Consider the following 14,367-nt stretch of genomic DNA (forward strand, 5'->3'; position numbering starts at 1 on the left):
ATAATATATGATATAATCTACAATATATAATATATATGAATATATATAGCTATGAATATATATATTCACTCTACAAATATATATATATAAATAACTGCATGGTGCAGTACAGAAGAAGTCTCATATTTCAGAGAACATTTGAAATCATACTAGTTATGTTTTGAAATCAAAACATGTCTGACACAAATACAAAATAGAAAATATTCAGTAAAAAGGTGATTCCACCATGTCATAATTATATAAGAGATATATGTCCAAAGTTGTATTTATGATGTGCAACAGTCTTAAATCTTAGAGTTTCATAAATCTATAGAAAAAATTTCAACCCTCATCCTCATATGAGCTGTGTTTAATAACATGGCGATTTCCTTTAGGGTATTTGAATGTCCCATGAATGCTGGATATGTCATTTGTACCAATTCTCTTAATCCTATCAAGGATCTATGCCACCAGTTTTCATTCTAAGATAGTAATTATGCTATCACCTCTGTAAAAATGATCGTGACATCCTGGTGAAATGTAGATATTATCATTCGTTAATCACTTGGTCTGTGTGCATATCATCCTTGCAGTTCTGGGGTACAGACTCTAATTCATGTCATAGGCTGTCACCTGATTCATCTATGCATGCTAGGGGAACAGGCGTGAAACCCTAAGATCTGAGATTGTGCTGTGCTGTAAGCATATTGTGCAACAAAGACATCCTCACATCTTTAATCAAACTCAGTCTCTCTGAGCACTGGGTTTGTGGGAAGAATAGTGCCAGGCCCTGGAAAATGAAGTATGCTTCCCCCTTGTCTTAAGTGTTATCTTGCTGTGGTTTCAAAGAAAGTAAAGAGTTTGCTTTACTCCTACTGCCTGTTACACTTCATAACGGAGGTGGAACTTGGAAGCTGTGGGGTAGGAGGAAGGGCTTTCCTTGAGAAAAGTAATGCTTTTAGCGGGACTAGAAAAACAACTCCATGTAGTTGGGTGTGGTGATGCATAATTATTATGGGTGTGGTGATGCATATTATGCCAGGGAATCAGTGGGCTGAGACAGGTCTCTCAGATCTTTGAGGCAGTCTCAGAAAAGGTGGGGATATTCTGTCTCAAAATAATAAATAAAAATGACTGGGGACATAGGCCAGTGATACAGCACATTCTGCTTCAGTCCCCAGCAATCTACACCATACAAACAAAAATAACATGATTGGAATAAAAGGAAAATAAATCAGAGTGCATTTCAAAGGGAAAGTGTGTTCTCAGAGTGGGCAATACCACTCAATGTAACAAATAATTTGAAATGTGAAAACAAAGTTTCATATTTTTAAAATTTTTATTTTAAAGAGAGAAAGATAAAAATAATTCAGAATTTCAAAAGAGGATAGTAAGAAATTACCAATGGTTAATGTATTGTGCATTGTTGTATTCAAGGTAGCTGCTCAGATTGCAAGATTTAGGCATGCAAATTAATCAACCAATAGAAAGAAAAATTTTATCTTTGATGTTCTCTGCAAGATTTTTTTTCACTTTGTGGGTGGGTGGGCTGAAAATAAAACAGTGAGAATGTGTCCACAGGACATGCTCCTACCTGTGCCATTGGAGATTTCATTGTCTGCACAAGGGGTGCAGTCAAAACAGCAGGCAGCCCTTCCCTCCTGAGGGCTTTTTCTAAATCCAGGATTGCAACTCTCACTGCATACTGAGCGGGGAGGCTAAGGAAAAAAATAGATGGTGGGAACTTCTTAGACTTTTACTTCCTTCTTCAGAGCTAGAGGAACAAACTTCATTTTCATACATACATAAATAAAACTACCTAGGTGAATGCCAAGTTAATTTCATAAGATGAAATGAATATCTACAGAAATATAGTTAAATGCATATCTCACTGATCAGAAAGCTGGTAAACAAGATTTTTTTCAAATTGAAAATTGAGTTGTTCAATTTCCACATGAGCACAATTTGGCCATTTCATGAGATAAATTTGGGGCCCAAATACTATGATAATATGTAGCTTATTTTTTTGACTAAGGAAGTGTGTCATAATTAGGTACAATGTACCTCTGTAGCTCCTGTGGCCCACTCTATCATATCCTCAGATAAAATTATTTTTTGGCCATGTGGAGCATGTGAAGAAAATATTCCTACTTTAACTTTCAGTCTAAGGCCTTCTGGAAAATTCCAAAAATTGAGAATGTCATACGCTGAATCCAGTTTCTTTCTGTCATCCAAGTTCACTTGGTCTCCAGCAGGATTGTGAAATTGGATATTCTTCAGAAAGCGATGCAGCTGAAAGAGACACATCGTCCTATGTGAACAGGGCTCCAGAGAAAGGACAGAATATATGCGTGGGAGAAAGTCCCTAAAGTGCTTACTTCCTTTTACATAAAGCAACTTGAACACTGGTATCTAGTTAATTAGAGCACATGAATGTCTAAGGACTAAAATGTCACGTTACAGAAATGTCAGTTTCTGCAAAAAAGATTCTATGCAAGCCCATTTAAATAAAGTTTTGGGACAGGGAATATAGCTCAGTGACACTGTGCCTGCCTGGCAAGTGCCATGAGTTAAATGAGCCATGAGTTGAATTCTTGTAACCTCAAAAAATAAAAATACAATAAATAAATAAAGTTTTGTTAGGCAAATACACCAACTGCGGAATGAAAGCTTCTAACACACAATGTCCACTGTCTATTCTGACAGCAACAAAATGAGTTCATCAATATCAGAAGAGTTTGCAGAATTAAAAGGAACATCCCTATAATATGTGCACTGTAGGTTTAAAGCCATCTAGTTTCATAAGTGACTACAGGTTTTTCTGTTGTGCTTTAAGAATGCCATGGGACCTCTCTAAGTGGGCATTGACACCCCACAGACGGAAGCAAGGAGCTGGCCTCCTGTTTCTTCTTCCTTGCCAGTAGCTCCTTGATTGAGGATCATTGCAACTCAGCTCAAGAATTACCTCCTTAACAATAAGTGTGATATACAATGTCTTGTATTTTGTAGAAATCATTCTAATACTCTTGGGTGAAACCCGTAGAATAACTTGAGAGGGGCACCTTGGTGACACTGCATGCCATCCAAGAGAATGCGCTTTACCTGCCAGGGGGAAAACATCCTCACTTGTCTGTTCCTCATTGGTGGCCTTTGTACTTCTTCAAAAAGCATCGCATGGAGGGCATGGGCCACAGCGTACACAGCATTGTATATATTGTAGCTCACATCACTCATGGCTTTGTCAAAATGATTTGGAGGCAACCAAGCCATGGAGGCATTAGGTGTACAGTTCTTCAAGACACAGTCAGTCTCAGAGAATGAGCAATGGAAATTCTTGGACCAATACATAAAGAGGTAAGTGTCTTCTGGGTATTTGTAAGGGGTAGCTTCCTGGACAAAAATTTTGAAATCTGAAATCTCTTCATGGTGGTGTGAAAGAACAAGAGTACCATGGAGTGGATCACGTATGAAATTTCTCCCATCCAGGTCAGCCTGCCATTGTGAGTTTGTCACCCAGACTTTCCATGTCACAAAGTTTTGCACTATGTTGTAGTTTACATCCTGTGTACTATCAGTATCATAGTAAATAACTGCCACATTGGCTGATGATGTGTCTGCAGTCAGGATATTATGTTTCTGTGTAGCTGAGAGATATGACACAGCCGCAGTTGAGACCATTTTCACAAAGGCTACACAGACTCTGTTCCTGTCCATCTCAGCTGTTATATCTGAGAGAAACTGAAGACCTTTATGGCCTTCTGCGATGAGCAGGCCCACCCAGGTCCAGTGGAAATGAAGCATCAAGGACACCATGCCAAGGGCCAAATATGTGTCCTTTGGGGCCACCTGATAGAGAGAAGGATACTGGCCACTGTCAGTCAGTGTAGGATCAAAAGCACCAAAGGTAACCTTAAAAGAAAAGAAAATTGGAATAAAATACTGAAGAATGTGGATAGAGAGCACAGTAGTTTACCTGAAACGTACTTAGTAACAATTGGCAGTTGTACAACCAGACAAATGTTCTCAGATTTCTTTGTATTCATCTTACTCCTTAAACACTTTTATAAAATCTGAAACAATGGACTCAGACATCTGGACATATCCTTGCTCTCTTCCTTCAGTGCAAAAATTTAATGGTGGATAACCTCATAAGTATCTATGTACAGTACCTAGTGCATCACACAATTTGAAAGATGCTAATCTCAGACTCACTTTTAACCCTTTTTGCTCCTGGTAGTTGAAGCTCCATGGATGCACTTCCACCATTTCCTGTCCCACCACCCCTCACCTGTGGAAATTTATAGAGTTCCAGCAGTGGCCCGATCTGACCCGAGGTGCCCCATGGCATTTCTGTCAGTACTGCTGCACACTTGCTTTCTCTCCTACATGTGTAATTAGGGATCTCATGTTGTCCTGTGAGCAAAATGAAGGAATTCTCTAGTATCCTCCAATGACTGTGAATCAAGTTATGGAACTCATAACCCAGAGAAATGTTGGGTAAAAGATGAGGATTTCTGTTGATCTCCTCAATGGCAAAAGTGAAGGCCAGGTAGGTCTGGTAGTTACTTGGCATAAACCTGCAGAGAGAGCACAGAGGTCCGTACAGAAAAGAGTCAATCAATGATCATCTCTGAATCCAACCCAACAGTATTTATGGCCTGAATTCTTAGGTTATTCCTCACTGCTCATATCATCAGAACCTGAGCATGAGTGTCATCATTTTCCAAGTTTAGTTTTTGAATGATATTAGAATCAGATGCATCATGGGAGTGAATTTCTCATGAAGGCATTTAGTGGCCCTACAAGATTGAAGGAAGAGTTGCCTCATAATTCTGCTATGTGAATATCATTGACAAGAGCGTCCCTCAAAAACTAGGAAGTAGATTCTCTCTTGATTTTTCTCAGCCTGTGCAACTATTAAAAGGAAAGGATTGCTGATTTACAAACCCACTTGTTGGTCCATTTTTATACAGCTGGCCGAGAAAAAGCAAAACCATAAGTAAGGATAAACGATGAGTAAATCTAATTTGTCTCTGAAGAACAGGCTCCCGTGAAGTCTTGCAATTTATAGCTGATGCAAGTGAATTAACTTTGACTTTACACAGTTGTTTTACATCTCCATGTATACTGAGGAAATTTTAGGAAACAAAGAACTTTACATTCATGTTCGGCTTTTTAAATGGTCTTTGGCAATGAGAACTAAGATAACTGCATGTAGTAACATATCACTTATTGCTGAATATTACAGAACTGATCTTCACAACACTGATGTTCTCCTAAGGTGTAAATGTGAAAGAAGAGGAAAAATAATTCTCAACCAAAGTTCTTGGGTAACCAGACAGATTTCACATCTCAGAGACTTGCAGTCAGGTTAGCTAAAACTCTGCCCCATCAAAGTTGTGTATCTGCCAGCACCAAAATCCAGGAGACTCTCTCTACATTCAGAGCCCTAAATGAGAGGAAATCATGAAAATGCAGAGGAACATTTGAGAGAAGCCAGGTGGGGAACAGGAATCTACAAAACTCAACAATGTAAAATTTAAACATCAACATTTTATTGTTTATTTTTCTTCTATTTCTTTTTTTATTTTAACAATAAAAGGAGGAAAACATTAACAGACAGACAACCTTTTACAAAATAGCAAAGGAACAGTACAGACAATACAGAGTTACAAACAGAGTGGTAGGGAATTAACAATGGTTGTTGTATTACATATTGATATCTTCAAAGTGGTTCCTCATGAAAACAAATAGAGACATGCAATACTGATCAACCAAGGACTCATTGACAGTTTGTTTCAGCAAAAAAATGGAAGACAGTTTACAGTTTAAATTATCAAAATAAATTATAGACAAAGCTAATATTTGTAGAAGTACTTTTCCCACAGAGCCCTATTCTCTTCATCCTTCCCACAGTTTTGTGTAAACATGATCTCTCAGGCAATGACACACTCTTACGTATTTCCTTTTATAATTTTTAATTGTCTTACATGTTCATTCTTGATTAATCAAACTGTAGATATTCACATCTTTTTGATACTTACTATGTGAGTGACACAACACATATTGTTACTGTTATATATGATCATATAGAACAAATGCTGGGTCTCCCACACACTTAACAAGTACTATGCCACTGATCTATATCCCAAGCTCAGAATGTATATTCTCATTTCAGATTTTGAGGACTCTTTGTACTGATTTTCCCAGTGATTGTACTACTTTACATTCCCATATGGTCTCTCTTTTACGAGAGATCCACTGTAAAAATAAAGAGCAAAATAAAAGAGAGATAACAGAAAGTAGTGAACTAGACCTTTGTCAAAGTAAAAGGAGATCAAGCAATGGCGGGATGGGGATGGAGGGAAGGGATGGAGACTGAAAGAAAGGAGTTGTACTGTGCTCTCTACATGGTCCTGCTCCACACAAGGGATGTGGACATCACGTGCTGCACACATGGACTGACAAACTAAGAGGAATTCCTAAAAAGTATAAAAAGAATATATGTACTTTTGTACTAGGATGTGTCTTCTTATGGCTCTCATAAATTAGACTTGTGTGTTTAACTTTGAAATATTCTATTAGTACCCAGAAATTATGCTTTCCTTCAGACAGGATTGTTGGAAGTCTTCATTCATGGACAGCTATTTTCTATTTGTACACACTTCTTTTTACCGTCAAAGTTTATTCCCTTCTCCTTAATATCAGCAGCAGATACTTCTTTTGCTTCTTTGGTATTTGATCTTAAATTGTTGCGCTATGTGAAATCACAATTAATATTTCCTTGTGATAATTTCAACCGCCATACGAGTCTCAATGGGTCATGCATTTTTCTTATTTTGATTTTGCACTATGCTTTATTATGGAAATTTTCAGAAATTAAAACTGATAGCATAGATGTATTCTGACTGGAGTATGCATGGTAATATCTCTATAGTTACCTCTATGTGTGGCTTTGAATCTTTTCAAATTTGTTTGCATTTATACAGGCCTTTTGTAAGCAGGAAATATGTAAATTTATAACTTTCCTATCAAAGTGGTCCACAAATTCTTAAAGAATTTATAGCATTTACAATTTGTGATAGTTAATATGATTTCTTTGTTTATATTATGTACAGTTTACTCTGTTTTCAGATAACTTCTAAATTAACATCTAGCTTTATAAATTGATTCATTCTTTTTTATTTGACTCTATTCCCTATGCTTGGGTGAAGTACATTGTAAACCTGGTGGAGGATCCTTCCCACGGGAAAGTGCAGGTGATGATGCCCTTGCAAATTCCTCATCTCACATTTGCAAAATGAAAAAAAATCAGTGTGGATCTCAGCAATGCGACTGTTTCACTAACATCTCCAGGAGGTTCCCATTCACAGTAAAGTGGGAAAGTTTAGTGAAATGTTACATCACAAATAGATCTAAATTGAAAAATAAAACAATTATCTCAAAACTCATTAATGTGTCTTTCAAAACATGCTAAATACAAATTAGCCGCAAGGAGGAACTACTTGTAAAATTGTCATTATCAAACAATTTAAATTCTTTCCAGATCATCTACATTTGGAGAGAAAGGAAAGAAGGGGAAGTGTACTGACATTTTCATTTAACCCTTGAATATCTCCCTAATAAGACATCAGATTGTGGTTTTGTAACAGATGCTCCCTTAAAATTTTTTAAGATTAAGGGAGACCCAGGCTTCTCAAGCTAAAATCTTTAGAAGTACATCTTTGAGTGAAAAGTTTTACATCAGCACAGATTATTAGTCATAAAAACATCACACAGTAGTATGGTATCATTTGTTAAAAAGAGATTTTGCTGTTGTGATCTGACCTCAACTCCACTGAGGTAGCAATAACAGTAACACTCTCCATCCTTAAATATCTATATAGAAATTGTGTATAATACTAACCTGGATAATTTTCCATGTATGCATCACAAACATAATTTATAAACCTAAAACTTATACTTTGAAAACAGAACCAACCAATTAATAAAAATTATATATTATCTGCAACAACGGACACTTTTATGTATAAACAGTCAAACAAATACCCACAAGAGATACATTTTGGTCAGCAATGGACTTTTTGACCCAGTAGCTCATCAGATGTGTAGGAAAATTTAACATACTCTTTGTTAAAAAGCATGCACACACACACACACACACACACACACACAAACGCGTGCGCACATACACACACAAGCTCATATTCCTCATTAAATTCCAAAATGTACTGAAAAATCCAGACGATGTAAAAATCAAAGTCACTGTGATGAAGGTAGGACCACTGACCAGCAAGAATAGTGAGGATCTCCAGAGATGGGGACAGAGAGGGAAGTGAATGAGGAAAACCTGCTCTGAGGGTGGTGTGGAAGCACTGCGCTCCTCGACAAGTCAATGAACAGGAAGAACAGGAGCTCACAAAATAAGTTTTGCATCAGAAGAAGCAGAAGAGGTAATTTTAAATGCAGAAAGGAATCTGGAATCAGAAGCTAAGAGTATAATATCAGTACAAAGAGCAGTAATTGACAGATCTCCATTTATTATACATGAATAAAATGTGTATTATTCTGACAAGTATGACAAAACAATTTCAGGAAAACAATAACAACATGAATAAGATAATGAAACCATGCACAAATTCTTGAAGGTAATTTAAAGTTCATCACAGGGATGTTTACAAAAGACATATTTTAATATTTAAAATTAAAATACAATAACCTGAAGTGACCACGATAAAAGTAAAAATGAAACTGTAGATCCTTTTCTGTGGGGTTTCAAAATAGCTCAAATAAAATTTCTGCTATATGCTGAACCTGAATTTTTTGACCATTTGTTTGCTTCTAAAGCAAAAAAACAAAAAACTTCTGTGTTGGCACTGGGGTTACTTAGCATTATATGGAGAAGCCAGCTATGTGTCGTGCACCTGTAATCCCAGCTCTCTGGGACACTGAGGACTCAAATTGAGGCCCATCCTACAGTATTACACAAAAGAAAATTTACCGTATGAGAAGTATTTATAAAACCTGAATGCAAAGTACTAAGACAAAGGGTGTGTTTTACAAAGTTTGTATGAGCTTGCTATAAATACTCAAAATAAAATTTGAGTAAGGAATTATTCTAAGTAGGTCACTAGAAAATTGGGTATTTTTTAATATCCTAATTTTCTGCTAGGAGCAAAACAATATATTTATAGTTTTAATTTAAAGAGAATAAAATAACAAAAAAAGATAGAATTTCAAAACTAGATGACAGGAAATTAACAATGGTTATTAGATTGCATATTGCTATCTTCAAAGTAGTTGCTCAGGTTACCAGACATGGGCATGTAAAATTCATCAGACAATACGAGGACTAACTGTTCCTTTCAATGAACTAATAGAAATTAGTAGTACAATCATCTTAGCTGTCTTGTGTATATACATGTACATACAGCAATTAATGCCAACTAGCATGTGTTTCTTGTTAATGCATGAGTTTAGGGGAAAATATGCCTTCAATGTTATTAACTCAGTGAAACTCAACCTTGCTGTGCACACTCATCCATGTGAAGAGGTCCCTGGGATGACGGATACATTGATCCGCTTGATGTAACTGATAATGTGTGTCAGCGTGTAACACAGGACTCATGAACATATATAATTAGTGTTTGATAAATATTCAAAATTAGAATTAAAGATAAAGCTGAAACTCCTTCAAGGCGAAGCCTGGATTTTTCTTACAGAACACAGTAGCGAGCACAGTGAACATGGGTGAAGGTCAGGGCTAGAGGTTCACCCTCCTTCCAGGGGCTTCACAACAGACAATGGCTCCACCCACCCACTGCTGAAAGACCTTTGTGCAGAACACTGTAAACATGCTATTGATAAAGTTCTATGTTTTGAAAGTTGTGTGATGAAGCTTCTTAAACTGTACTTCAAGAGCATTTTCAGCGAAACAGTGACCAGTACAGTGCTTCTGTGTTGGCACTGGGGTAACTCAGCACTGTATGGAGGCTCTCAGCCTTGGAATAAATATTCAGCAAGGTAGCAGAGCAATAGCAATCAAAGGGAAGTTGGGCACTGACATCCACAGAGAATAAGATTATTCACCCAAGAAACAAAAGGAAAGCCTGGTACCAGGTCCAAACAAAAGCAATGTCATCGTTGAAGATACTAAAAGTTTTTTCTACAAGGCTGATTTTAAATATATATAATATATATTATTACATATAGTCACTATATGTAAATATTTTTATTTACAAAATTTATTTTTTATTTTGATTCAAAAAGTGTTGAAAACTCTCTCTTGAGTTCCTGGAATCTTGCTCCTACTGAGTACAGCATGCTGCCTGGGCAGAAAAAGCTTTTGGAAGTGCAAGTGTGTTCTTTTCACCATAGAGAGGGATCACAGTGCCTGGCTCTAGAACAGGGCCGACTGCAAAGGCAGCCAGATTCCCTGAGCGTGTACAGGGAGCCCAGAGGTAAACGGAAGAGCAGGTGGCCGCTCATCCCCTCCTAGTGGCAGAAACACCCTGTATCCATCACCTTTGAATTGTTTAAAGTCTTATAACTCTGGATATCTGGTCTGTTTCTCATTCCCCACTGTACTCAGATGAGGTGTGGCCACGCTGAGCTGTCTTTAGTTAGAATCCTGTCTGGTGGGTATAGCCAACCCCCTCATGATCCCCTGTGTTCTTCAGTAATATTCCATCCAGGGTCCTCCGTTCTCTCATTTGGTGCTAAACTCCCATCGGCCCACCCACTGTTCAGATTCTGCTTCCCCAAAATAAACCACATTGCAGCGGGTTCTATATTGATTTTTTATGATCAAATAAAGACATTCTAGTTTTAACAAGTGCCATGCATAATTCTTTCATAGGTTGAGGAGATTCAGAGCATGGTTGTCTGTGTCAACCACTCACAAATCCTTCTGCTGTCACTATTTGAAAAGAAACACTCAGCATCATCTATGACAATCAAAACTCATATCTAAAACACATTGATAATATTTAACACTTGCTAGAAAATTAGGAAAGAAAGAACACACATTCAGGGTGTAATAACAGAGGCTTGCAATGCCAGCTGCTCAAGAGGCTGAAGCAGAGGGAGTTCCGGAGCCCTGGAGTTTGCTGCTAGCATAGTCTAGACAATAAGACCCCATCTCAGTAACTATGTAACCATGGAGCAATGTCTAGGCATAAAAGTATAAGCAAACATCTGAACATTATATGGAGTATAAGATAGGCACTCTACAGAAGAAAAAATCTCAAATTCCTCAAACTGGCACCTTTGCTCCCAAATATGGGCAGCTGCCACTCTAGGTCCAGCACCTTATAAAAGACACAGTCAGTCACTGTTGCTGTGGCATCTCTTTTCCTCACAGAAGCACAGGTCATTTGCTAGGATTCTCTGACACATCGAAAAGTTCATTATTTCATTAGATATTTGACGATGAATACAGAACTGATATGACAGTAGCTGAATATATAAGATATACCTGTGTCCAAGTGAGAAAGAGACATAGTGGTGGGGAAAAATCTCACAGCCGACTCATCCCTTATTCCTGGCCCTGCCTGCAGCTCCAAGAGTCAGGGCGCATCCTGGGCTTGAGATGTCAACCTAGAATTTAGCTGAAGTACTAACTGAATATCTGCACTAGCAAGTGTCTTCAAGCAGGAGGGGGAAGAGGGTAATCATTACTTATAAAAGCAATTTTATGCATAGTAAGGAAATATTAACAGACTCTCAACTGTTTAAAGGGAACAATTGGTGAAAGCCAATCACTATTCAATTCAGTCCACTCCAAGGGCTTGGATTCTTTTGCTACAGAACATCTCTTATTGCCCTACAGTGCTTGTAGGTAGGTGAAAGGGCACAGACCATGGAATGAGGTGGAGAGCGGTGTCTACCTCAGGTTCCAGCCCTGAAATCAAGAAGCTCAGGAAACAAAAGCAGAACACACACCTCTCACATTCAAGCAGTTAAAGGGGACAGGAAAAGAGTCATAGTCCTGTCACTCAGTGTGAGTGGGCAGAATAGGATAGCATTAGAGAGAACACTGATTCCTAGCCAGTATCCATCCTGATAACCAGGAAGAAAATAAAGACACGAGGAAAACACTTACGGCATGATATAGAATTCCTTCGTAGGCTTTATAGCAAAGATACCAGTGTAGTACATATAGACATAAAGAGAGAAAAAGCCCCCAATCACCACGTCTCCATCCCTGCGCACACTGGTGCTCCTTCGGTGAAGGCAGGCTTCGTTGTCAAAAGTGCACACTAAGGCAGAGAGCTGCAGGAAAAGGAAGTTAGCAATCAAAGGGAACATTTCAGACATGTATGCAGATCTTTAGCCTGAGTGAAGAGGAAACCTGCAGTGGCTGCAAGGTAAATAAATAAATAAATCTGTTATGTGTGTGTGATTTTATACGACAGTGTTTCTGACTCAGGTGGACACTCTGATGCCCTGGCTCCTGTCACCAGTGCCTGCTCCACGTCCCTGGAGAAGTTTGCCACCGTTGCACCCCTGGGCTGTACATCTGAGGTCTGGAGTCCAGGAGAAAACACAAGACACAAATACACTTGAGTATCACTTTCTCCACCTGAAGCCATCATGATTTAATCCAGCTCTACTGATAGCAACATCCCAGGGGCCACTTTCTCCTGGGCAGATTTGCTCCTAAGTTTTTCACAGCAAGCCATCGGAGTGGATTCTGTTAGAGGTGTTGCTAATGGACTGTGCTAGGATTTATTGCTAAGTTTCTTTGGAAAATCCCCAAGCTCATACAAGAAACATCAGGCACTGTGCCTTCCAGAGTGGAATATGCGGAGGTATCTCCTGACAGGCCCATGATCAAGAGTTGCAGCCACAGAACATTTCTGGGATAGCCGTGTTGCCTGCGAAGCAGTCACATGTGCTGGCACTCACAGCCACACCTGCTGTCTATTGCTCAGGGTACAAGTAATTGCACCATGTCCAGGAAATCCAAATTAGTCACTCAAGATCACTGCACAAATAAAATACATTTTTGAGTTATATAATTGAGCCTATTTTCGTGCATCCTCATTGTGTGAAACGCCTTCATCCCATGGTTGAATCTATTGTCAGAACCCATTTCTACTCCTTCAAACCTGAATCCTTTCAGTATTCAGGCTGTTGTGTGAGCATGAGTCTGTGTGGTGAGTTCCTTTATCTCCCTCACCCTAAAGCAGAGGACGAAAAGACTGGAAAAGACTGCTATGTCTCCCATTAAACAAAATTTTGAAGAGCAGGGACACACAAGCGACATTCTCAGTCTTTTACACAGTTAACTTTTCAGGATAGAAAGATTATTCTAATAATGTATTTGTTCTACATATTTCATTTTACCTTCATCAAAATCTAAATAATAGTCAGCACAGGGGCTGGGGATTTAGCTCAGTGGCACTGCACTTGCCTGGCAAGCACGACGTCATGAGTTCGATTCCCGCTACTGGAAAAAAAAAATAGCACAGAGAATGAACCTCAGTGTGCACTTGAACTTTGTGTATCATATAGTTATCAATGTTGGCTTGTATACTGTGGCATGTACACAATAAGTGATATGTTAAAGGTGGAATGAAACCCAAAATATTTGTATATTTATTATATATTCATATATTGTGCATTTATATATTTATTCAAATGTTTGTTTTACTTTTGGAGCCTATTAATTTTTTTAAAGCTGAAACTTTAAAGTGTATCAACTCTAAGGAAAACATTTTCTAAAATAGAGACACTGGCCTCATGTTTTCATTCAGCCTGGAAAGGTAGCCACTCAAAATAAAGTTGGATAGAAGTGAAAAATCTTCAAAGAGTTTCAAAGAAACTGGAGATGATGTATGTACTCTAGCCCAACAATTTTGAAATATGGACATAGCAGAATAACATATCAAATGTATTGGTTTATATAATAATAGTTTTAACTGAAAAGAATTTAGGTTTATTAACCTGAACGTTGGCTGTGATATGCAATAAAGAAATTTTCTGTAATTAAACAAAACTTTGGCATATATTATATAATATTTCAATGCTAAGAAGTGGCTTTCTCACTAATTGTTTTTACTTATGAAGACATAAACAGTCAGTATGTGGTGAGCCTTAGCATTGAACTCTTTCAATGAAGAGCTCCTCCTGCCTCAGCCTCTCTGGCAGGGGCTATATAGGGGCATCACAATGCATATTCCTTCTTAAACTTCTGAAAATTGGTAATTTCCTTTTATGCAATTAAACCCACCATACATTACAATACTAGTAGTCTCTGATAAACAAAGCATTTCCGTGATGCAGGCATATTTAAGGAAGTAATTTCAGTACTTTCATCTATGAGACCACCCCAGCCCATTATTTTTTGCTTATCTCTACTGTCTAGAATATGGTACACAGGAT

At 38.0% G+C, this 14,367-nt stretch overlaps 1 protein-coding gene across 1 annotated transcript in view; it reads right to left on the bottom strand.

Annotated features, from left to right (window-relative positions):
- LOC102020279 (vomeronasal type-2 receptor 116-like) overlaps positions 1 to 12,572 on the bottom strand; it is a 16,835-nt gene extending 4,263 nt beyond the window's left edge. Inside the window, 6 exon segments of the mRNA XM_013507203.1 lie at positions 1,574 to 1,697; positions 2,044 to 2,271; positions 3,082 to 3,888; positions 4,268 to 4,556; positions 12,083 to 12,252; positions 12,441 to 12,572. Coding sequence (XP_013362657.1) covers positions 1,574 to 1,697; positions 2,044 to 2,271; positions 3,082 to 3,888; positions 4,268 to 4,556; positions 12,083 to 12,252; positions 12,441 to 12,572 — 1,750 coding nt within the window.
- Positions 12,573 to 14,367: the final 1,795 nt, after the last annotated feature.

This window comes from Chinchilla lanigera, unplaced genomic scaffold (genome assembly GCF_000276665.1).
Source record: "Chinchilla lanigera isolate Chin_1 unplaced genomic scaffold, ChiLan1.0 scaffold00123, whole genome shotgun sequence".
Lineage (NCBI taxonomy): Eukaryota > Metazoa > Chordata > Mammalia > Rodentia > Chinchillidae > Chinchilla > Chinchilla lanigera.